Source organism: Schistosoma mansoni, chromosome 1 (genome assembly GCF_000237925.1).
Source record: "Schistosoma mansoni strain Puerto Rico chromosome 1, complete genome".
NCBI lineage: Eukaryota > Metazoa > Platyhelminthes > Trematoda > Strigeidida > Schistosomatidae > Schistosoma > Schistosoma mansoni.
The window spans coordinates 31,614,801-31,642,114 of NC_031495.1; the positions used below are offsets into that span (position 1 = coordinate 31,614,801).

The window sequence follows — 27,314 nt, forward strand, 5'->3', positions numbered from 1 at the left end:
AGACCACCATGGAAAATCTGGAAGCACTGGACGTCCGTTTCGTTCTATTGTGGGACTCCGTCCAGTGCTCCCAGGTTTTCCATGGTGGTCTAGCTTCAATCGACTCATGATTTCAACCATAAAACTACTAAAAATCTCCACAAAACCCCCCTTCTGATAAATTATTTTTGTTAAGACCATAGAAATAAAGATGGAAAATTTTCTAATTTTTTTCTGATTTGTCATCCAATAGAATTATCCAGTCAGTCATGATACTTCGTTCCCCAACCAGATCTTTGGAAACCAACTTCTACAGTATATTCACTTAATAATTTGATCATATCAGATTTTATATAGTTGAAATCAGATTTGATAATTAAAGGGATTTTAACGACTACCGATTGATTTTTTTAAAATCAAATTTAGCAGGAGACTTCCTAGAAAAATTAAATGTACCCCAGTCTAAATGGAGTTTCAATATCCCATCATAAGTCAAAATATAAAAGTTTTGTGTCATTATGTAATTGGTTTTACATTTGACTGCACAGTTAAATGTAGTGAATATCAAAACTACATGATCCGAATATATTCTAATGAGTGCTCTAGCAACATGAAGTGATAACAGAATCTCTTGTGTAATATAACGCTGATTAATTATGTGATAGGCTAGTCTTATGACTATTATCTTAAAGTTAGTGTTCATAGTATTTTAGGAGTTCGATTAGTAACAATGAAGTTTAATACAAGAAATTTTGAATGAGTCTATTTTTATAATTTAAAAGATCTTCCAACACATTGAATCTATCGATCATATTAAGCTATATATTTAATTCTGTTAACGAGTTTCTTTGTGTCAATGTAAACAAAAATGAAATCGAGGATATCAATAAAACACAATTATCCAAACTTTAGCGACTCAATCCATTATTCATGTGTGAGTACAATTTGCATTGAAAATTAACCCTAAGCAGTTTTAAATGAAAATACATCAGTCAGACATCATGATAAATACTAAAGAAGATTGAGCTTTATCAATGACTTACTAACCACATTCCAATCTTTAATTTATGAGATAGAAGGCCGAAGTGAGACATGAATTATTTTAAATTTGACGTTTAGCATACGTTATTATCTTTTCATTATTCCTTTTCTTCTACGTATATTTACTTTTCTTTTTAGAAATTATCCAATATGGAATTGCAACATTCTCGAGAAATTAAACAGGCTGTAGAAAGTGAAAATGTAACTGTACAAAAACAAGTACATGAAAAAAACCAAGTAGAAAAAGATAAAATATTGGAAGACCTAATCTCTTCGTCAACACAGATTGCTTCGAAAATTGGAAATTTAATCAGTGATATTTATCATATCATTGAATGGAATGTACAAAATTTATACAATTTCCCCGATTTTCCTTTGGATTCAGATGCACAAGAAAAGTAAGTTGAGTTTTGTTTTAATGATATTTGACATCAGACTATGGAAAATCCCAGACTCTTTAAACTTTGTGAATAATCTTACATAACCAGTGAATTTGGAAAAACCCTGTTACTTAGAATGAAGCCTGAAAGTTTGACAACACGCACACTGATTTCAGATTATTTTTGTTTCACGTTTTAAGTTATACAAGAAATCAAGCGTAAATATTACAGAACAAAAATTCCTTAATTATCAGTTCTTCAGAGATGTTGATTGTCTATCACTTCATAAACGTTTTCTATAGAATCTCTTGGATGGTTCCAATTCGAAGACCATGCTGAGCATAAAATCCTGAAATCAATAGATGAGGTTTTTAAGAACTCGATACAATTAAGATAACTCAATATAAGCGGCATACTTTACAAACCCCAAGTCTTGAGATATCAACGTATCGAATTCACCATCACTTAGGAAGTTTCTATTTCGATTACTTTCACAAGAGTCAAATTACAACGCATACCGTAAGCTAAACTACAATACACAGTCATGTCAAACAGATACTAGTTGTTAGCGAAGATTGAAGTGGTTGCTATGCATTAAAAATAGACAAGTTGTCCTGAAAAGAAGAACATTTCAACAGATAACGTACATATTATAGATTTGACAACAAACAGAGGAAGAGAATACTGCAAAAAGTTGGAAAATGTATCAGAACAACAAATACATATTCAACTGTTTGTCCTTCACAGTACATCAATGTAGTTACGTATTGTGCATTACAAGTTCCGAAATTGTTGGTAATGCAATAAGCTGTTGAACGTATTAATCCCAAGGTTGGGCATGACAGTTCCAAATAAATTGAGCATTGGATAGAAAGTTAATGATAAATTGATTTTTGCGGTATCCTAATAAGTAGGAAATTATATTTTTGACGTTTCGCGACTTAATGTAAGTCACTTCTTCAGAGTAGGTAAATAGTCGAAGGTAGGAAACCACAGTAAGCTATGATATTGTATCTTTATGCACTAGCATTTTGTTAGCCAAATATCTGGACTTCTTTATTCGTTTAACAGAAAGTGATAGTACCCTATCCAGCAGATGTTCACTGAGCATTAGTTAACCCTGAAATCCCTCAATCTATTTTTCAATTCAACACCATTCACTTTCAAAGGGATATTATGTAAACAAACGAATAGAGTAGCCATGGGATCTCCAGTATCTCCGATAGTTGTTAATTTATTTATGCCCCGTATGCAGTCGCTCATTTTTACCAATATCATCAGACCACGCATCCGGTTCAATTATGTAGATGAAACATTTCTCGTTATTAAAAAAGTCACCTCAGAAATCCCTCCAAACGAAAAAACACTTTCTCAGGAAACATCAAATTCTCTTTCTAAAAGAAAGAATAACATAGTAAATTACCATTTTTTAGACTGTCTAGTTGAAATGAATTTTGATGGAAGTCGAAATTTAACCCCATACCAGAAACCGACACATTCAAATCGACATGCCGACTTTAACTTCGCATATCCATCTAACACAAATATTTTGCTAGCCCTGAGTCTTTTCAGAAGAGCAATCAAGATTTTTACTTCCAAAGTAGATAAACTTAAAGAAAAAGATGATAAAATAAACAAACTACCATTTATTCATTTTCCTAAGAATATTATAACAAACATATTGCAACAAAAGTATAATTCTATAAATACCGATTCTAGTGAAAGATTCTGTATTGGTCCTGTGATTTTACCCTACCAGCAAGGTACAATGGATCTTGGAAACATACAAAATTAGAGCTTTCCATTACACGACCAACTCTTTAGTTAGAATAAAAAATGATCCCGTTTACGTACGCCAAAAAGTGTGTCTACAGATTAGGTTTTGTCGATTGTGATACGTTCTACATTACGGAGTCCTCTAGGGAAATCTAGACTCATGCCAAGGAATACTTACGTCACACAGAAATACCTAATAATCCTGTAGAATTGGAAAATCTACAAGTTATCCCAGAGATAGGAGTACATGGTATACTCAACAATAACTAATAGAGGTAAAGTGTTCGCGCGCCAGATAGAATGTCCCAGGTTTAAGTCCTATCTGTCGGATCGTGGATGAGCACTTCTGAAGAGTTCCATCCAAGGACGAAACGGCCGTCCAGTGCTTCTAGGTTTTCAATGTAGGTCTGGATTAGATCGACTCATGATTTAAGCTGTGATAATAGCCAAATGGATAGCTAAAAAGTATCAAAATAATTCAGAAAGGTTTTTCCAACTATAAAGAGAGGAGAGAGGTGAGTTCCTCTACCCTCAATAGGAAAGAGGGCCTGACTATTCATCCAACCTGGATCTTATTTAAACAACCATATTTAGCCCAATTCACTTTCCAAACAATCTGTTTAGACGCACTGCTTCATATTACGAATTTATACATGTTTAATACCCACCTTCATCCACACAAATAAATACCGCAGTATATCTTACAGAATCACCGTGACCAAAATAACATGACAATGACAGATTCAGACCTATTATGATTTTGATTGTAATAAAAATATTCTACATTGTTGCCTCTGTATTATTTAAACTTGTGTTAATTTTATTTCGGCTATTTGCTTGCTCTGAAAAGTGACTTACATTAGGTTACTAAACGTCATAAATACAATTTTCTGCTCACTAGGATATCACGAAAACTTATTATAAGCTATTGAATATTAATAAGTAGTATAAATTGGTAAAGAAAAAACAAACAGCTTCAAATAAAGACATCAATACCAATTTAAACTACAATCATTTTTTTAATTTTTGCCCTGGCAAATTGTTCTGAATACACAATGAAAATGTTAGTTTATCTATGATAGTTCATCTTGTATTGATTAATGTTTCAGAATGCAATTGATTAGTCTCTTATTGGCATATCTGCATCCTGCACGGATTGCCTCGATACTGTCTCAAGTCATAAGTACTGTGAGCAGAGATACATAGTGACTAGCAGTGAAACCCAATACTTGCGTTTCGTTCTATTTGGGACTCGTTAGCTGGATTTACCTGCATCCGAGTTGATGTTCACCAAGGAACTGGAACCTAGTACCGTTTATGTCGAACGCTATCTCGTTACTCACTTAGCTACTGACTCCAGACAGCAGGCCACGCTCAGCTGATGAGTCGCAGATGGGACGAAACGCGCGTTCTGGATTTTGCTGATAGTTACTATCAATATCTGTTTATCCATGATAGGTTTGATAGCTTTATTTTTCATATATCTGATCTCAAAATCTTTAAAGAAAATTAAATACTCAAGTCATATACATTCGATAAATGTATACAGATTGATGAATACTGAGAAGTAATCTACCTCATGTTTTTCTTAAATTAAATTCTGTTATCTTTAACTGAGGAACTAAGCTAAGATCCTGCCAGGACCACTACTTGCTTTTAGTTGATGGATGACAACTAGCATGAAATCTAAGGCTTCCTCATAAATGTTTTCGTTTTATAAAATTTTGGGAATTAGTTTGGCCAACAAAATAAATAAAAAGTTTACTTGTTCTCCAAAGTTATATCTTACTACAATTTGTTTTTTGAAAGGTTAAACAAAGAAATTGAAGTACCAAATATAACAAAGAAATGGATAATCAATGATATTTCCATAGAAGGTGTAATGGAATCACTCATAAAATATGTAGATGAGTTAACGAATAGTTTGAGAAAGAATTCAATGGATATTTTAGCACAATTACAACGACGTAAAGATGTAATATTAACACAAATTAGAAGTGAATTAGATAGTGCTCATAGTGCGGTTAAACGTATTCAAGAACAAGCTGAAACTGAACAAGATGAACATAAAATGACGTTAAAGGTAAGATAACTTTTTATTTTGGTTTCAATTACTTATTGCTTCTATAATTGTTTCAGGAATTCTTTATTTTTCAAATTTTTTTAGCTTACCACCTAATCTCCTGGTTTCACCACATCATTAAGTCTCGTTCACCCAAAATATCCTATAAACGCTAATCAACCTGCTCTTAAAGTCATTATTATTACATATTATAACCAAAATAAAATTAGTGAAATATTATCTCGTTTATTTGAATTAGCACTATCGCAACCGAATTGAAGAGTTAGAAGATGAAGCAATAAGGAAAAAATTAATTGAACAATTGAAGCTGAAAGATGATGAGATTGAATCTTTGAAAAATGAAATACAACAATTACAACAAGAAATCAGAAAATCAACAATCGAAAGAAATAAACCAGATAATGAAGTAAATGATAGGTAATTTTCCTTTATCATCAATATATATGGTGACATTCGGGCAACAACATGAATTAGAACAATGTACATAGTTCTATTATTTGTACAAGTGTCTGGAACGAAATTCCTACATCTAATATGAAAAGATTTGTTGTAGTATTCGTTTACTTAACTATGTTAACAGGAAACATCAATTTCAATAATTTATGGATGTGGTATTTGGGATGAATTCGTTACGGTTTACGATGTCATACCATACTTCAATACAGCGAGACAATAAATCAACAAGCTCAGCATCAAAGAATTAGAAATAATAATATCCATTAAGATGGAATGAAGAGGAATTTTGATTTTAAAAAAGAACAGATGAGATGGAATAATGAAATTTATGGAATGAGATCAAGGATAGAGAATAAATACAGCTATCCCACTCTTAGAAATTCTGGGTCATGACATCTGACCAAAACCAGAGATTACGGTATTGTGAGCCTCAAAAAAAGATATTCATACCTCCTAATATGAGCCATCCCAAATGTCTGATAGGATGTCTCAGTGCTGCCATTATAAGGCTTTTAAGAACCAAATTTCATAATAGCAAGCATAAGGCGATGGCGTACGTATTGGCTAAGTATGAGTTACACTTTTTCCAACTATATCAACCAATCGTCTAAATTTTTGAATGACTTATAATGACCATCTACGACGTTACTTGATTAATCAAAATTTCCGACTTGAACGAATAATGCTACAACTTATAACTTTCTAAACAAAAGTCTTAATAGACAACTATGCTACAGAAACAATTTTAACTGTAAGGCCATATGTTAGTGATTAAGTTTAGTAAATCTGATGGGGGAATATTGAAAAAACGTCCCCATCATGTATGAGTAGACATCTGAAATACACATTAAGATGAGCAAAATATCTATACAGTGGAAACATGTAATTCAATTTAACATATTCTGTCTTCACATTCATTCTGCATGATATATTTAGAAAGCATAAAGATCTTTCACCTATTCATCAATTATTGAATTCACTAAATCACAATAAAAATGGTACCAATAATTTGGTCAGTCAACAACCAATTCGAATAATTACTGAACTAAAAGCACGGATTCAACGATTGAGAGAAGAAAATATGGCGTTACGTCGGCTGCTTTTACGTCGACCACTTGTACCGGTAAAGCAATCAGATCAAGAAAGCGAACAACAACCATTTTGTGTAAGTCAATTTTTATTTAGGTAGTTAACTTTCAATTGCAGCATCATGAGCATAAAATATATATTTCGCTAGCTAATTTTTAATGAAAAGGCAAAATCTAATGCAAAAATCGTAATTGACATTAATGTATGAATCTGTAGATGGTTATGACGTCATATACAGGTTCGTGTAGTCGGTCTTCAATCTACATTTTTGGTGTGATAATGATAAAACACAGCTCCATCAACTGAATTGTGTGTTCATTTTCGGTCTTCTACTAAACCGTTGAAAGCCAAGAAATTCGCTCATCACTCCACTATAAGTAATCGCTGATTAAGTTAGTCTACCTTAATTTAGTAAACGGATTATGTACCAATAGTTTCTCTTTGATCTAATTTAAAATAAGTAGTAGATTGTCAATGGTTCATGTTAAAACAAACCACGAAAATCAAGTGAATTTAAAAATTTGACCCAAAGTTCGAACAGAACTACTAGACGGTTACAAACTACCACAGTATGAGCCATTCCCCTTGAAGCTGAAGATGAACTTCATTGATATATGTCAACAAGCATGAAACTCAGAAAGAGATATTCCCATTGACTGTTGTGAAACATTTAATACCATTTGCAGTACAGAATGATTAACCTGGTAACTGAATTATATTTACTGATAATGAAATTCAGTCAATATAGATCAAATGACAGGATTTATCATGAGCAGTAAGTAAAAGACAATATCATTTTAAAGCAGCTTTAATAGATAATCACAACACCAGTTAATGCATTAAATTATATACTACTTACTAATAAAATGCTACATGATTGAAATAGTACTAATAACTGTCGGTGAATTTCTGAACACCTGTTGAAACTATATCCCAAGTCGTGATACCTCAGCATAGAAGGTACCTGACAAAGTTTATCCTATGGTTTATCAGGAGTCATAGCTAGTATGGTACAATTAAACCATTGGGATGGAATTTTCCGTGACTCTAGTTGTTACTGAGAAGTTAAATACATGCAGCAGTAGCTAAGTATGATAATTATGATAGATATCTGACTGACTGCTGAAGAGCCCTGTATTGGAACGAAACGGCCGTCCCGTGCTTCCAGGTTTTCAATAGTGGTCTAACATTAGTCAATTCGTGATCTAAATCAAAACTCGACAATCTCCACAAGCTTAAACTGATGAATAAAATGTACAAGTTGTAAAACTGTTTTTTTTACAGAGACTATCCGATGCACAATTCATGCAGAGACTGAAAAATAAAGGGAATTTAGAAAGATCTATATCAAAATTTTAATCGTTTACAAATATTTTCATGAAGTGATTTTATTAGGATCGTGATATTTTTTCAAAATACTTTGATTTGGAAAACGTAACCAAGAAGATTATTAACATCGGTTTTTTTCTTATGGCCGGTGAAAGATTCTTGTTTGATAGAATTTTGTCTAAACTCCAAGTAAACTGTTAACTTATTCACATTTATTTCAAGAGTGGATTTAAACGAAGTAAAAATAAATCATCCTTTTGTTTACGATGTCGTTATTTTTTCAGCGTCAGTATGATAATCACTTAAGAGTCAAGTAGACATGCTAAACACTAGTTTTCTCGATTAAATAATGCGATAGAAAATAATCCAATATGTAGCGTTAAATGTTTAAACAGATTAATTTCCAACACTAAAATGACATTTTTTTTCAAATATACATCAACATCATTTAAGCAACACTATTAGATTATGAAGTTCGCCTGAATATCATTTAATGAGTTGAATCTTAGGAAAGAGACATGAAGATAAACAATTATGCATAAATAAGAAATTATGGCATCTTTCAAAATGTCTGATGGTCAGGCATGTTTAAACCTACCTATTCTCCGTGTGAACATAAATTATTGTGCGGAACATTAAGATGTTTATTATAGGTAACCAATTATTTGGTCAAGCAAATTTACCTTCAGATAACCTTGACAGAAATCAAGGAATCACATGAAGGTTATTTCCAATACAAAAAGCCCTGGAAAATTGATATTCACTTTAAAGTAGTTGTAAACATAATGTTGAATACAAGTGGCAGTAAACGTAAGTACAGTATTTGATCGTTTTCTGATGTCAGAGTTAGTTGCTTAAAAGGTAAATCCTTTTCAGAGAATTGTCTATTTCCAATAAACTATCTGGAATATAAATGTATATTCGAAATGATAATAGTTTTTTCAGCATTCCTAATCAACCACTTAATGAATAATATCTCCCTTTATCAAACTGCGTTTGCCGCTTTATTTAATATTTCGTATATTATTTGGCTGCAGACTTCTCAGTCATCTGGTTTCCATTTCGATCAATAGTGTTAAACTGTAATTTTACCCCGAAAACATAATTATTATATGTGTAGGAGGTCGCAAGAAGTCAGTATTTATTGTTAAAGTAGGCGTAAACCTAGTTAAGGATGTTTTAGTAACACTTAATTTTATACAAAACTCGAACACGTTAGAAAAAGCTGGTAGATCTTGTAAGAAAAAGTAGTAATAACAATTATCAGTTTATATGTAGAATATATCTGTACATAAAAATGAATATTCACAGATTGCTTTTATACACATGGGAAGTATGTAAAATGTACAAATGGTATATAGATTAAGTCATAAACCATATTCTGCAAGCATATTACGTTTGGCCAAATCAGACGGTTTTGTGCGGTTCATAGTTTGTTTCTTCTGGGGTTTATCAAATGATAAGGCAGATGAATACCTGTTTTGTTATTATTTTTGAAAGTGAAGTAAAAATATGAAGAGATTTTTGATTACTCATGCAGATGAAACCAGTTTAAATGAAGTATTGTACAAAAAGAAACACTAATTTCACGTAGAATATACCTAAGCCCATGGAGATTTTATAACGCAATGCGAACATGTATTATAAAGCTTATAATTAGAGGTTTTCTATACAAAATATTTAGATTTTAATGTTGTCGTGATGTAGTCAGAAATTATGTCTTAACGCACTTTCACGCTGTCCGGCATAACACATTTCCGTACGCTACTTTCTCATTAAAACATGAATACACTTCAAACGGTAATCTGTTGATTTATGTATACCAGCAAAAGAATATTCATTAGTCAAATACATACAACTAAAACCATCTCTAAATGATGAGTACAAATTTTTCTACTCCAGATAATAGCACAATTCAGATATAAATATCAACTGAATCTCTAAAATCCCCTGCAACGTTGATGTTTAATATTAATTTGAAGTAATGACTTCAGCTATATACAAACATGCATAATTTTTCGAGGCAATAAAAGTATTTTTAAAAAGATCAGCCTTTTCATTTGAGTTGAGCACGGTCTTACGTAACCGTCAAGGCGTAGTTGGAGTGAGTCTCGAAAGGCTCTTGACTGGAGTGCTACGAAAGTACCAATCGTAGAATAAGTGTTCGGTCAATGCATTGTTATGTGAAGGATTACAACAGTTTATGTTTACTTGAACTTACTTTGGTTTTTGTGGTGCTATATCATCTCCGTTCGAGCTATCAAACCCCCGTTTTTTTCCTGTGGAATTTTTCTGCTTATCAGTCTTAACAAGACGACCTCTAACACGAGAAGCAACATCAGATGGTTTCTTTTGCAGACAGAATGCTCTAGCAACATGCCCTAAGTGAAGACGTTTGAAAGCGAATATGGGTCGTAAGTCACCCGAAAAACTTGCATAAGAACGTAGAAATGATATATAGGCCAATTCTGAAAGTGATATCAAAGTGTCATCACTGTCCACAGCATGAAGAAACAAATGAAACAGTTGACTAGTTCCCTCTTCAACTGTTGTACAATCATTTGGCTAAATAAAATAAAAGTAGGATTAAGAGGTAGTTTACTGTCATCGTTCAATAAAAGTTACTTTAAGAAATAAAATCTGTGATAACAAATAATATATACTAATCTAACTAAACAATAAAATATCAAAATGGAAAGATATGACATAAAATCAATTTTTTGGCATGGAAATATTTTGATTGAACTTCTGTGTAAGAAGACCAGGTTTCGATAGTTTTATGCTTACAAAGTTAAACTTCTTAATATCTCGTACAAACTACTTCAGTTGGTTTTAAAGGCCTATTTTCTAACAACATTATTAAATGTGAAATATTACTTTATATGTTTATTAACATTGTGATAACTTATGTCCAAATGAGTTTCTTCTGAAAGGAGAAATTCAGTGGCATTTTTATGGCATCTAATGAATACACTGGCCACAATAATCTTGTAGTGAAGGTGAACACAGGTGAGGACAACCGATTATATTTAGCACATAATTACAGAGTGACACGATAAAATAGAAAAGCTATACTCCAATACTTCATTTGCAAAGTGTTCGTTATTTGTTTCAGACTTCATTGTCCCTGCATTTCCATACCAAATGCTTTCTGTTCCCATTCTCCCCTCCTCGATCTTCTCAACCTTCTGCTGCCAGACATTCTATTCCTGACTAGAGTTATATACCACTTATGTCGATATACATAACACACACCACAATATTACTGGATTTTAATAACATCGCTGATTTCGGTGGCGTTTATAAATTTAAATTAAGAAAATAAGTCAGACAGAATGTTAACTAGAAGACTCGTTTTATTGATTAAACCGAATATAAATATGTCCCTTAGTAATCTAAGACACGTTTAATCAATGGCGGGCGTCTTGTCCCTTGGAAAAGGGAGCTAAACATTGACCAGTAGAATTCGCTTACTATTTAGCCGGTATTTGATTGGCCCACTACATCAGAGTCATAAAAGCAGTTTACTTTAATACATAAATAAACCCAAAATAGATGTGAAGACATACCCTTTGCTTCCCAGGATGTTTAGTATTCTGTAAATGAAAAAGAACGGTCTGTAGTAGATCAGGTAAACTTATTTCTTTCATTTCAATTCCAACTTTCGATTTTAAAAGGTTCATAAATTCAGTTTCTTCAGGTTCTAGGAAAAGTAATGCTTTACCATGACCACCAGCTCGTGCAGTGCGCCCAACACGATGTACATAGTCGACAGGACCTCCCGTTACATGGTATTGTACAACCCAAGCAACTGATGCCAAATCCAAACCTCGACTTGCAACGTCTGTAGTGATTAGAACACCAGCTTGACTAGATGAGAAGCTACTGAAAGCTGATTCACGTTCCTTAAAATATAACGTCAAATTAAGACGATAGGTATATAAATTGTAAGCAAAAAATATTGAGTACAGAATTATGATAAATACCACTCTTCGTAGTCAGAGTAACTGACAAATACTTATCAATAGGAGATTCGATCGATATATCCCTTCATAGCATTGGGTTTTTAAAGACAATAATTGTAATGCCAATTTTTCTTAGAGCATACCTTTTTAAAAACTTAGAAGACGAAGTGGATTGTAACTTTTATTTTAGTTTTCTCATTTGTTTTACATCCCCCTTTTTTATGAACTCATATTGGTGTCACTTTATGCAATCATTTTTTTTGTTTACTTGCTTATGTAAGTCGCCGTATACTGAACGGTTACTAAGTCGTGTAAGATTAACTGTTATTTTTATTTCTTTGACCTATACAAAATCTCTTGAATACGAATACTTAATAGCCAATACAGTGAAAATGATTTTAACAAATGGTCACTAAAGACTACATAACCTGTGAAGACGTTTAAAAAGTTTACATGATTCTTACTTTATGTTCCATGCTTCCATGAAGCCGGTAAATCGACAGATTCATAACAGGTATATTAGAAATAAGCTCCTCAGATTCATCGCATAATACTGATTTGAATAAGTGATAATGAAAATCCACACAATCCTGAGTTGCCATAAAAACGATTAGCTTTCCTCCATTTTCATGATACTGGAAAAAGAAATAAAAATCATCAAAGAATACGGCACAAATTTCAAGATCACATGTAGGCACATCAATTTATATAACTACACAAGTATGGTCAAATCAAATAATTATAGAATCGCATTGATTAGTAATGTATTGGGTGTTACTAAATTGACATTAACATTTAGGTATTTCCTATGACCATTCGAAAATTCGCTAGGAAGATCTGTCTAGTTTGATTCCTTCGAAGGCAAGGACAACTTAAGTTTTACGGGTGATCTTCACTCATCAACTAAATAAACTGAGTGACTTAATTTCTAGTGGTAAGCTTAACGAGATAACCTTACTCATATTAACAGATGACAAGTTCATTGCCATTTCATTGACAGTTGAAGTATGTTAAACTGAGGTTAATGAGTTATATAACAGAGTAAAATTAACGAGTAATTTTCACCGAATAAAGGAGCGTGGCGAATCACTTACTTTACATTTAAGTAATAAGAAAGCTGCCAATGAGACAAGCCTCAGTTTCCAAGGAACAATTAGTGCAAAATGTTTCAACCCTGCAGGAAGAGCAAATTCAGCAACATTATTTACTTGTGTATTTAACTCTACTTCAGAGGCTTTCGTCATAGAAAGTTGTGTATTAGGAATGTTTGTTTCACTTTCGCCAACCACGCAACGCACAGGATTCTTCAAAGTTATACCAGCAAGAGCTTCCACTCCTTTGGTTGGATGAAAAAAAGAGACAGTAGTAAGTCAACAGATACTTGTGAAGAAAAGTAACTGCAATTAATAAATTTATAGCCAGAACTTTAGTAGGACTTTCGGTTGGTATTAATATGAACAAGATATTAATAAAAAGCACGCATTAAAGCTATTATCAGAATATTTGGATATTTCTGATGAACAAGGTATTTCTTTAAATGAATTATTACATCATAGTGATAGTATACAACAAGGAATCCCAGAGAGAGAAACCCAGTATTCACTAGCTACGATTATTAAGTGGTTATTTATTTGTATTCTTTGGAAACACCATATATATGATACCGAGATATGATACGATATAAACAAATTTAATGGAAGTTTTTGCCTATAAATTAGGTAATCTTGTAACAGTAGATACGATAGAGTTGATACAGGTTTTACGAAACTTTCTAACAGTTTTAACACTCTGTAAACAATCCATCCAACTCTTGCTTCGTCACAGACAGAAAGTTCACATGATTTAGTGAAGTGGATGATGGTTTTGTTGAGCCAGCAGGAGACGTAGAGACTCGGGATCGAAACACAAAAGAGTTGAATTGTAACTTACTTTTCTGCCAGGTCAACATAATAAGAGCTATGAAAAGTGCTTTAAAAATAGATTTATCTGTTTTTGTTCCATAATCATTATTTCTACTTTTACAACTGACAATTAATGTATTATCTTATGCATACCTTGCTATGACCTCTTTCGTTCAGTTACTCTACTATTTTTCCTTCGGACAAAATAGAAAGATGGTAGGAAAACGTACCCGGAGATAATGTTGCTGATAAAAGAACGGTTTGAATTTTTGATATGGATTTATTTTCCGTCGAAAAACAATTGAACTGCTGCATTAATCCTTCAACAATCTGTTTAACATCTCGTTCGAATCCCATTTCTAACAAACGATCAGCTTCATCTATTACTAGCCATTGTATTCTCCGAAGATCAAGTGTGGACGTATGTCCCATATGATCAAGAATGCGCTTTGGTGTACCAATTAGAATATTGATACCCTTTCTTAGACTGTTGCAAGGGAATAATTAGTAAAGAGAATGAGATTTACATAACAGACAGAAATAATGTCAACATTAACCTTAGTAGCAATCTTTAGTCAAACAAAGCTTTTAAATTATTTATTTATTTATTTAAACACATAAATATTGGTACAAAGGGGCACCAGATATATATGAGCCGCACAAATCTCATTTGATTTGTGTAAGGGCTGGAATACTACCGCCCAGGTGCCCAAACTGAACCAGTCAGATAGAAACAAAGTAGAACCTGGTGCATATGTGCACCAGCTCACGTTGCCACACAATATGAAATTATTAAGATGAATCCCAGAGTAGCAGAATCGGTAAATATATCAGTGATAGTGCGAAAAACCATGCATAGACAATACGATTCGAGAAGAAATGAATTAGCTCCATAAAACATGTGAGAAAATTTTAAAGCTATAAATCAAAGGGAAGACAGAGAGTGAATGAATCTGTACCATCCCAATTGAATCAGCCCAGGTTAACAAACGTCTCCAACCACTGGTTACGATAATCGTGAAAACTCTAGCTAGGTAATCTGCACCTACCAATATAACTCAGACCACCAATCACTGATATTATGGACTGGTGCCACGATTTGGTCTGGCCATCCCTATTTTTCTCCCTATATTTTCATGCTTGCTAACACTGCTCGTCGAGGTATAAGTGGTTAGGCATACGTGATACATGTCCCAACCACTTCAATAGATAAAAATTCAGTACCTCATCAATCGGTTCACCATCCTCACCTAGTACCCTGCGTCTAACCTTAGTATTGTTAACTCAACGGTCCCAAAATACAAGGGTATTCTTCGAAGAAATGTACAATAAAATACTAGCGATCTGCAAGTATCTATTTTTAAAGACCACATGTCACAAACATAGAGCAGAATAGAGTGAATTGCCGAACAGTATAATTGTCCATTGATTGGTAGATAGACATTTCGCCTACTATACAAGTGACGCAAGTTGACAAAAGAAGACCAAGCCTTCTGAATATGTGCCCAAATTTTGTTAGACACCAACCAACCCACTAGGGCTAATGAAACTTTCAAGATACGTGGTCGACACACTATACTACTTCATTCTCTAATATCAATTTAGGTGTTGACGCAATGTCTTCATCAAACAGGACTATCTCATCTATGGAGTGATGGCTCAGTGGCTATGAAGTTCGACTTTTAGCCAATTAGTCACAGGTTCGAATTTTGCCCCATCTACAGTTTGAGCAACTGGTTAGCATCACTAGCTCTAAAACTTAGAGTATGGCTCGAAGCGAAATACACGAACCTATACCTGGTAAACGAGATAACAAATCTCGTATAAAATCAATTCCTGAAAAGTCAGACAATGAAAGCTTTGTCTCTAAAAGAATGTCTATAACAAAACTAAATAAAAATGGAGGAAGAGGGTAAAGCTGATGAACACCAGTTAAAAGTCCCGATGACAATTCGCCATAATTTCGACTTGATTGGTAGTTTTTGAGAAGAGTCTGAACAAGGTTGACGTATTTCCTTGGCAAACCTTACATTGATAGACACTAGCATAAAACACGTCATAAAACAATTCTGAAAATGATTGATCTGACTGGACTTACCCCCATATATTATGGTAAATTAGTTTTATTTCAAATTCGATCTATGTTGTAGTCAGTGCTTGTAAAAATTGTACATATTCGATTACTTTATGTAATCTTTTTATCATCATGTAATCGTGAATATTAAGATTAATGCTCGTTGAAAACACCATAGACTTTACCTAACTACTTAGAATTCTGCATATTCGCTTCATGAATTTGAATACATGAGTAATAGTTTGACATCATAATGATCTTAATCGAAAGACTATTTTGGTTTGAGTTGCAAGTGGTTTCTGCCACGAAGTGATATCAGTTGAGATACCACTAAGAACCAAAACAGTTGTTTAGTCCTCAAACTGCTGGAGACCCTCAAAATAGTTCCATTTGCTTGATGCGTCGTAATATAAAGAACAAAACTGAGTGGTCATCGATTGCTGTTTAATTTGATTTTCACGCTTGATTAATTGTTCGTTAACTGGTAAGTAATTAAGTTATACTATTCTGGTTGATTATTTTGTCTATAAATAGTAATTAAATTTCCCTAGTAATATACTCCGATAGTTAGTGGTTTTGTCTTCTGAGGCATTTTCAGTTTGAGATTGAGGATCGACCCCATCCCAGTTACTCTTAGAATTTTACTGATCAATTATCTAAACAAAATACTTAGAATATAGTGTCACAACAGAATACCGAAATGCTGATAACGGTTACAACACAACAGATAAACGAAGTTTGAGAACTAATACAGCTTACTACCCATGAACACGTGACTAAAAGTAAGATTTACGTAAGATAGTATAGCTAAATAGTAAGAATTGTCACTAAAAAAGCAACGACGTAGATCCTGCAGTCGAATATTGATGACTAAACAAAAGTGGAAGTGATTTGCCATGAAGAAGGTGAGGTAGTACTACTTGTATCAATATGCATTAAGAACTGGAAGAGTGGTACTGCAGCCTCGAACAAAACATGAAGTCTTAATTATAATACATCAACAAGGTAGTAATCAGAGATCAATATGGTCATCGAACACAAAACTGTCGGGAATACTATATCCTGGAATACAACATATGTAGAAGAAAGTCAGTTTTAACATCGCATATCAATTTAGGGTGCTTTTTGTTCAGTCAACTACGAAGAATCCTCATGACTTTTATTCTTATACTTTCAGTGTTTCAGTTGCATTTGGTCATTTGATTTTTTAATGCATTTCTCTTGTAATGATTATTTCATTATGATTTATACTCGATGATAGTAACTCAGTTAATAAAAATCTGCAATCAATAATCGCTTATATATAACCGAATTGACTCGGATGTAAAATCAGTCTTCTTCGGTCTCATCTAATAAATCTTCTTAACAAGATTTTTCTTTTGGAAAAACGTGCTGGATTGAAGGGGTAGGGCTATCGTATATAGTATCGTCGTTATCAACATAGTTATCGAGCATATCCGACATTTGTAAGAGAAATTGATAGTCATTTCGTTGTTATTTTAGTTCACGTAGGTACAATATACTTTTGATGATCCACTGAAAGCTAAAAGTAGTAAAATGTAGTCTGTATATTAAAGGTTATTCAGAGAAATATACCTTGCTTTCTGTGATTTCCGTTTCATCCCTCCAACCAACAATCCTGGAACAATACGTACGCAAGCTTGAGACAGAATTTTGAAGACATCAAAGGTTTGTGTTGCTAATTCTCTTGAAGGAAGAATTATTATCCCTAAAGGTCCATCTTTACGTTCAATGGGAGGATCAAGGTTAATTAACCGATCAAACAGTGGGACTGCATATGCTAATGTTTTTCCAGATCCTGTTTGGGCACGTAATAAAACATCTCTTCCACCAACTAAAGGAGGAAGTGCGGCTTCCTGAATAGCGGTTAGATAATCCATTTTGAAACGGTTAGTAAGGCAAGTAATCAAATGTGGGAAGATGTTCAACGACTCACACATATCTTTCCAGTGCTTCGAAGAAAAAACCGGTTCAATCTTGGGTTTCACAGGTTGGCTAAATAGAAGAAACCACAGTCAAATTAAGAGGTTAAGCAAATGATTTAAAAAGCGTTTAAAATCATAGTAATGATAAAACAGGAAAAATAGAGGGTTGCTTTACTGGTCCTATGTTATCAGGCGGCGAGACTATAATTTATGGAAGACCTTTGGACGAGTCTTAAATGATCTTGAGGAACACTAGCCAATCAGGAAACAGCTAATATAGAATAAAAATATGTTATACAAAACCAAAGAATCAAAATGGATACACTTCTTTTACGTGGTCCAGAAACTTGTCAGGGTTAGAAATAGGTTCAAAGGTTCTAAAGTCGTAATGCATACGGTAGAGGAACTCACCCATATGACCCCATAATAGTTGATCTCTGAAGCCATGATAAGGTCGCAAATACTCTTTCAACCTCTACCACATAGCTTCAATATTGTTTGTGTGCACTATGGCTGTGTAAGCTTGTCATTTTTATTACACATATATTTCTACAATACTCATACCACTAAACAGCCGAAGCTTCAGTAACATCTGCGAATATTGCAGCCAATGCTATTGGCGCTTTTATTACAATCCGCAGCAATTATTACAATTCGCCTTAATCTCAATCTGAATCGAGCGAAGAAAGTTCTTATTCTAGCATACTTCTTCATCCAACATATATTACATCGAGAGACATCATAACGATAGTCTGCGTAGGGTCTATAAATCACTTGATTACGGCAATTACAAATAAAGGAACTCTTAGTAGTCCCATCTATTGTAGACGCTTAATTGTCACGTCTTCTCTATAATCTACTGTGGACCGATCGTACGTGAGCATCAGGTACTGGATCTGGCGCCGTGACCCTGAAATCCCCCAAACGCTTCTGATTGGCTCGTCCATAAATTATAGTTTCGCCGCCAGTAAAACTGATGACGTTTATATTTGCCAAGTGACACACCGACCAAGACCTTAACGCTTACTGATCGTCAAGCCCAGTCTAAACCAGTGTCCAATCAGAAGACGAAGATAGACAACACATTACTTCTCTGTGGTACTCTATTCAATCATGACTCGAAAAGCATATCCAGAATGTCTGACTACACAGCAAAACGATTGGGGAATTATAATATGTAAACAACTTAGTCATAACTGAAATAAAACTGGGATACTAGGGAAATGATTAGTCTATTTGGAATAATATTTACGACGATTCATAGACCGAACGAAAGCTTGGGAATAGGAAAATATAAAAACACAACACAAGCATTCACTAATTGTACAATAAAGGTATAAATAATAACCTTTGCTATCATAGTTCCACATGTTATACTTCTATACTACTGGTCCCATTATATCTAGTAACAAAATATCATAATTCCACTGTTTGAACACAGATGTAACGCTGGGGAGTGGAAATAAATCATCAAGTATTGTTCTGGACCACTAGAAATCTTTTAAAAATTCGTACATATGTACAGGAAAAATTTAGAATATGCTCTATCAGAAATTCTCCTTGAAAGGACCATGTCACATGTTAGGTAAAAGATACATTTCCTAAAAGCAGTTGACAGTCACTTTCGGGAACGTCCGGTCAGTGCGTAAACTGTCTATAGAAGTCAGAACATTGATCTATCGAAACTGCAAGGTCATTACATTTGATTGGTTATTTTTGCTAACTGTCACAATCTTGCAGAAACTGACCTGAGTGCATATCATAAGGATACACAGGTTCAGTAAGTGGGTTGGTAGTGGGACTGAACCTAAAAAAACTGATGCTAGATGGAACTGAGGACAGACAGGTGCTGTAAAAGAAATCAAACAAGATTTAGGATTTGAAGATACATGTCCATTCGGATCATTTACTCGAAGATCGTATAAATTGAGACTGTTCTCGAAAAAAACTGACCAGTCAAGGACAAAGAGGGAAAGACAATCACAGAGATTCGAGAACAGAGGAAAAGATGGGCAGAATACTTCGAGGAACTGCTGAATAGGCCAGCTCTATTGAATCCACCGGACATCGAAGCAGCACACACTGACCTTCCTATACCTGTCACTCCACCAACGATCGAAGTCAGGATGGCCATCAGACAAACCAAGAACGCGAAAGCTGCATGACCTGGCAACATACCAGCTGAAGCACTGAAGTCAGACATTGAAGTAACTGCAAACATGCTTCACCTTCTGTTCAAGAAGATTTGGGAAGACAAGCAAGTGCCAACGGACTGGAAAGAAGGATACCTCATCAAGACACCAAAGAAAGGAGATCTGAGCAAATGTGAGAAATACAGAGGTATCAGTTTGTTATCAGTACCAGGGAAAGTTTTCAACAGGGTACTGCTCAACCGGATGAAAGACGCAGTAGACGCCCAACTTCGAGATCAACAGGCTGGATTCCGTAAAAATAGGTCGTGCACAGACCAGATTGCGACACTACGGATCATCGTGGAACAATCTGTTGAGTAGAACTCATCACTATACGTCAACTTCATTGACTATGAGGCGTTTGACAGTGTGGACAGGAAAACATTATGGAAACCTCTTCGACACTATGGAGTTCCTCAGAAGGTTGTCAGCATTATCCAGAACTCATACGATGGACTACAGTGCAAAGTTGTGCATGGAGGACAGCTGACAGATGCATTTCCAGTAAAGACCGGAGTCAGACAAGGCTGTTTACTCTCCCCCTTTCTCTTTCTTCTGGTGATTGATTGGATTATGAAAACCTCGACATCTGAGTAGAAACACAGAATACAATGGATATCTCAGAATCAATTATACGATTTGGACTTCGCAAATGACCTAGCCCTCCTATCTCATACACACGAACAAATACAGACCAAGACAACAAATGTAGCAGCAGCCTCTGCATTAATAGGCCTCAACATTCACAAAGGAAAAAGCAAGATTCTCAAATACAACACGGAGAACACCAACCCAATCACACGTGGTGGAGGAACTCTGGAAGAGGTGGAAACATTCACGTACCTGTGAAGCATCATTGATAAACAAGGAGGATCTGATGCAGATGTAAAGGCACGGATTGGCAAAGCATGAACAGCATTCCTACAATTTGAGAACAAATGGAACTCAAAACAACTGCCAACTAATTTCAAAGTCAGAATCTTTAATACGAAAGTCAAGACACTCCTACTGTATGGAGCTGAAACGTGGAGAACTACTACGACCATCGTCAGGAAGGTACAAGTATTTATAAACAATTGTCTACGCAAAATACTCAACATCCATTGGCCGGATACTATCAGCAACAGCGTTTTATGGGAGAGGATAAACCAGCTTCCAGCTGAAGAGGAAATTAGGAAAAGACGTTGGAAGTGGATCAGACATACATTAAGGAAATCACCAATGTGCATTACAAGGCAATCCCTAACTTGGAATCCGGAAGGAAGACCAAAGAACACATTACACCGAGAAATAGCAGATATGAAAAGGATGAATAACAACTGGAAAGAACTGGAAAGGAAGGCTCAGGACAGAGTTGGATGGAGAATACTGGTGTGCGGCCTATGCTCCTCCACGAGCGGTAACAGGAGTAAGTAAAGTAAATGAGTTGGACAAGTGATCCGTCAGATGTCCTGGGCTCATCCTGGCGGGTGACTTCTTTTGGGGCAACATTCATAATTGAAGCGAGGTTGATGGTTTCTTTGTACGAGGATCTAATGTCCCTTATATCACAACTCCAACTGTTTCAACTCCAATCTATTAGTGATAACATACAGAGCGTTACACAATAGACTTTACACACAAACCGGTATCGTTGACCTGTTGTAAGAAATCGTTGTGACGATGTTGCAGATATTTAGTCCTTACTTTTGTAAGAAATCCGTAACATTAGTGTGGCAAAGCGTGATCTTATGGTCCCAAATAATTATAATCTATGTCAATGACTTTACAACGTCAATATTTTTATTTGCAGGTAGGTAAGATAACAATAAATAGTGACATTGATAGATTTGAGCTCCAACCTTATTCACTTGGTCAAGACGTTGAGACTGGTACAATAATTCCAGAACTGCGCTAATCTATACCTAACACGGCAATAATCACCAGCACATTACTAATGAAGAACCACCCTCACAATTTCAAGTGCAAAAGCCCTATGAGTAATTTCAAGACGTGAAAAGAATAAATGCACAGAGATAACTAGAGGCTGGTAAAAAGCTCCGCATGATATGGCCATTTCAAAATCCCTTCAAATACGTAGATGATATGCTTTGTACTTTGTAGTATGTGAGATTAAGCCAAATATTATACTTAGTCAGCTAGAATGTCTTATTCAAGATCATGACTCTTGGATGCATCCAAAACGTGAATGAGGGGACTTTCTACAATTTCTATGACGGGGGATTGAAAACACATGGACCCGCTCACTATATCGTGCAAATGAAACGATATAATAGGCGAGACTATGATTTATGGACGAAGCAATCAGATCTAAGGTAGCAGGTCTTGGATTTTGGCGCGAAATACATTCACTCATCTGGCTAAATACGTCAGCCCGTCTCACTGAAGTTTCGTTTCTCGCATCGAGTAGTGTATTACTGGAATTCTCTACCAGAACGTAATATCCGCACCTTCTGTTGATATATTTAAAACGGGATTGGACCTTCACAGTGTAACAAGTCTGCAAGGATTAACATAGGTCAATAGACCTATCCTTATTACTGAGGATTGCAATACTTGTCTTTGAGAATAACAGGTTAACAGATGAAGTATCGCCGTCGACGATATCTGTTCGGATGTAACATCGATTTAGGCGCATACAAACGATCATCACATTTATCCCATTTTTATAGAATTTGAATAGTAATCTCAAGAAATATCAGATAAACTTATGAGATAATGCAAACATGTTACCTCATCATTTTATGTAGCATAGGAGTCTCGGCCATTTTGTTGTGGATACCAAACTGCAAGGCATTTTTTTCCGGCAGAGACTTACGGCCAACACTTATTGCCTTCTTTTTCTCCTTTGGAGTAACAAGTTTATCCTTAGCTTCAGTATGTGGAGAAGCATTAGATGAAGTGATTGGGTTCGACTGTTTACGACCTGATACGTTCTAATCAGAGTGACTGAATGTTGAACGACAAATTACCCCGCATCGATTTTCTTTACGATCATTTGTGTCCAGAATATTTAAGATAAAATCATCCATCGTGATTATAACGATGCTTTGAAAATCTGGAAACCGAGCCAAGGTCACCTGAAAGTAAACTAGATCTTTTAAATAACGTTCTTTCTACAAGCTCCCGTAAATCAATTTCGCTATCATTGTCTACAGACTTTAGAAGTTGACTTTCTAAATATCTTCCCGTGAATAACAATATTTTCTTACATACGCGCTATTTAAAAAGGACAGTGCTATTTTTCCTCGATGAGTTAAATTTACTGTTTCGATCACAAATTACTCATCAAAACTACTGTCTCCACTTCAATTAAATTTATTTCAGTTGAAAAACCCCATACTTGAGTATTTATTGTATCAAAGCATATTTAGTCGACTTTGACTTGATTTGTTTCGGTTAAGGTTTGAAGTTTTTACATATCCATTTTTGTGTTACCACCTTTAGTTGATTTTTTAGATCATCGGCTCTGTCCAAAATTAAGGACAGCCGTATTACCTATTCCCTATGGGGGAGAGAGTGCAAAGTGATAAGTGTAGTAAGGGATTCCATAAAATGTGTACTAGCTTAAATTCCACTGCGTATAAAACGTGCTCAGAACCTAACTCCCATTGGCTTTGTGTGTTTTGTTGTTCGAACAAGACATTGCTCATCAAAGGGGCAATGGGCTTCCTGGCGTTGGCTAACAAAAGGATTGATGAAGGCTGTACTCTTAACATGGGTACTGATAACGAAGAGTGTGTCAGTGTTGTAAGTGTTGTTACGGCACGTGTCAGATACGCGACTGTGTAACATATAATAATGATTTCTATCTCGAAACAATTAACGTGTCAAACATCATTGGAGATTGGTGATCAGGTTTCTACAGAATCGAGTGGTGACACAGACAAAACCGTTATCGTCTTAAATAGTTATCATGTGCATGCTGAGAGTGATGGGAAATAAATGACGAGGAGACCACTTAACAGACGAAGCTTCAGTAACATCTGCGAATATTGCAGCCAATGCTATTGGTGCTTTTATCACACAGTTCGCATAAATTATTATAATTCGCCTTAATCCCAATTTGAATCGCGAGAAAAGAATTCCTATTCTAGCATACTTCTTCATCCCAAATATATTACGTCAAATGGTTCAAATGGTTGTGGACGGGATAGAAGAAGCTTTCACTTAACGGGCTTCCGTATCTAGTAACGATGGATCATCAATACCTCCAGGCAGGAATCTAGGTATATTAACGATAATAAAGGAAAAAAAGAAAATGGTAGATCATAATAAGGTGTTATCCTTAGTTCCTAAGAATAGGTCAAGTTTCCTCTTAAAGGACTCCTGGGAAGTCGCTTGAACTAGCTCAGTTGGTAGCGAATCTCAGCGGTTGACAACTCATAAGGAGTAGAAGTTGTGTCTGCAGTCTGTTCTGCTATGTTAGGTCTCCAGTTTCTGGGTGTCACCCCCTAGGTTAGTATTGTGACTAGACTTAAGCAGATGTTTAAGGGGATGTCCGGATACTGTAAGCCATTAGACGGTCACCCCTAAGATGCCTATACTCTGACGGGTAAAGCTTAAGTGGTTGGAGACGCTCTTCGTGAGGTTTGAATTCGAGACCTCGAACTGATTTCGTGGCTCACCGCTGGATACGCTAAAGAGTGTCCTGATCATTTTGGAGTGAGGGAGAAAATACTATGTTTCCGTACTCTAAATGGGGGCGAATAAAACCGTTGAAGATTATATAGGAAGTTCTTCTGTCAAACTGGTCAAAAATGGGCTTCAATGTTACCAGTGCAAGGTTTGCTCGAAAGGCATTTTTGTCACAGTTAGTGTAAGACTTCAAATCGCAGGTTAGCAGTACTACTAAACCTGTTTCGACTTGGGATACTTCTAAAGAGGAGTTTCCAAAGTTGTAACTGTAGTCTGCAACATGTCCCAGATGGACTAATATACACTTTGAAGTGCCGAAGGTAAGTCCGTTGTCATCTGCTCAACGTTGGAGTCGAGTCAGATCCTCCTGAAGTGCCAGTATATCCTCTTGGTTGCGTATCTCTCTCCTTAGTTTCACATCATCAGCAAAAAGCAATAAGTCAGACGATACTTGTTGTGGAAGATCGTTTGTATAGACCAAGAAGAGAAGAGGTCCTTTCATTGAGCCCTGGGGGACCCCACTAGGAGATTCCACAGCCTGAGAGAAAGTGAAGTTAACCCTGACCCCAAAACGTTGATCCTTTAGATATGAAGTGAACCAGTCAATTAGAGTTGGTTTGATCTCCAATTGCTTTGAGAGATCAGGGCAAATAATGTTAACCTTTCCCTTGCGATCAAGGATTCTTTTCCACTCTTGCATAACTACCCTGGAGTGACTCTTCCTGAAACCATGCTGTTGGGGTGAGAAGTTTATGGATAATAAGAAGTTGTGTATACCATTGCATATCGGGGACTCCTTAATTTTGAAATTATATAGACAAGGGCCACCGGTCGGTAGCTTGAGGGTTCGCTGCGTCGACCTCCTTTGGAAATTGCTGTGATGTGAGCCAGCTTCCAAATTTCTGGTAGTTTGCCTCGACTTAGTGAGTGTGAGAACATCACTCTAAGCGGTGTTTCCACGATCGAAGCGGTCTCCCTCAGTATAGCGGAATGAACTATATCCGGGCCAGGAGAAGTGTCTTTTCTTAGGTGCTACAGTTTTCAGAACACCAAGTCAGAGCTCAGGTTCACTTCGGAAAGTCTTGTGCAGTTACAGATGAAGCTTTCATCAGTATAGTTGATGTGGGTATGTTGAAATGTCCGAGTGTACTGTTCAGCCAGAAGGTTAGCGGCACCACCGTCGTTATTAGTTGGGCCATCAGGACCTCGCAGTTGGGAAACTCCAGTTTCGGCTTGTCGAAGAGCAGCCACATAACGGAATAAGCTCTTCGGATTGGAGATAAATTTATCGACAAGCTTTATCTGGTAGCCTGTCTCCTTTTATTGTCTTTGTACATATGTTCCTTATATGTTTGTATTGCCTGAACGCGCCGTTGTTATCTGTTCGTTTGTACTCTGCCCAACAGTACCTTTTGTGGCTTAGCAAACGAAGAGCATGGTTCTTGATGATTGCAGGTTGCTTGTAGCTTTTGGAGACCGTTTGGGGAAGTGAATGCTTTGCAGCACATGAAAGCGTGTGCGATAAGAAATCCCAATGCGCATCCACTTCAAGTTGAGGGTGAACATCCCAATCCACCTGTTGTAGATAAAACTGTAAAACTGACGCATTCAACCGTTTAAAATTTCAGCACCTGTTGATGGTGGGATATCTCAGATCGGTTTTGCTGACAAGACCGAAAACTATAACGGTGTGATCGCTTTTCCTTAGGGGAGCCAGAATTGACAGATTGTCGACTAGGAATTCTTCGTTTTGTAAATGCCCGGGGTAAGTGCAACGGTATTTGACTGTTCCTCCAACGAGTTGCTGACTTCATATTTTCGAATAATCCCAGACCCTCAATGAGGTTGAAGAACCGAGCTTCAGTTGAGTTTTCACCTCCAATATACCTGTGTTCAACGAAATTGACTCTGGGAATATTGAAGTCCCCTAGAACCAGGATATGAGTGAATCCGAGACGAGTAGAGCGGGTTGATCCTTTTAGCATACGATTGTGGTACCCGATATCGTCAGTGGGCTTCCTGTAGATGACCCTAACTGGGCACCTTTAGGTGGTAGGTAATGTTACTGAGCACCATACTGATTCATCGAGATTGAGAAACTCTTGGTTGTGAACTTAGTGTTCCTCCAGGTATGATCGTATGTATAAGACAACTCCACCCCCAATTCCTGTTTTTCTGACATTGCGAAACAAAGACATCCCAGGTATTGCTAGCTCCTGGTCCGTAAACTGAGAAGATATCCAAGTTTCAGATATTCCCATCAAATGAGCATTATTAACATTGCTGCGTTTACGCAGCCCATCCATTTTATTTGGTAAACTCGCGGCTTTCATGTATAAACAGTTTATACTTGCAATTTGAAACGCTTGAGCTTCTTCCTCTTTGTCTGTATGAGCCCTACGTGAATGGACAGGTAGCCTATCTATACAAGGCTTTCTAAGTTGGTAGTCCCTGTCCTCTACACG

The 27,314-nt window shown here is 35.8% G+C and overlaps 2 protein-coding genes across 2 annotated transcripts in view; one reads left to right on the top strand and one right to left on the bottom strand.

Annotated features, from left to right (window-relative positions):
• Positions 1-8,163, top strand: part of Smp_152770 (hypothetical protein) — a gene marked incomplete at both ends in the record, with an annotated part of 39,615 nt that extends 31,452 nt beyond the window's left edge. Inside the window, 5 exons of the mRNA XM_018794056.1 lie at positions 1,159-1,418; positions 4,986-5,259; positions 5,498-5,676; positions 6,652-6,880; positions 8,089-8,163. Of these exons, the coding sequence (XP_018648506.1) occupies positions 1,159-1,418; positions 4,986-5,259; positions 5,498-5,676; positions 6,652-6,880; positions 8,089-8,163 (1,017 nt within the window). The remainder of the gene's footprint in view (positions 1-1,158; positions 1,419-4,985; positions 5,260-5,497; positions 5,677-6,651; positions 6,881-8,088) is intronic.
• A 1,230-nt stretch (positions 8,164-9,393) lies between these two features.
• Smp_057020 (putative dead box ATP-dependent RNA helicase) lies at positions 9,394-23,243 on the bottom strand (the record flags this gene model as incomplete). Its single annotated transcript, XM_018794057.1, has 9 exons — positions 9,394-9,609; positions 10,355-10,698; positions 11,703-12,038; positions 12,563-12,733; positions 13,193-13,434; positions 14,230-14,486; positions 17,670-18,089; positions 22,945-23,147; positions 23,184-23,243. 9 exons carry the CDS (start codon positions 23,241-23,243, stop codon positions 9,501-9,503), a joined length of 2,142 nt encoding a protein of 713 aa, XP_018648507.1. The 3' UTR covers positions 9,394-9,500.
• Positions 23,244-27,314: the final 4,071 nt, after the last annotated feature.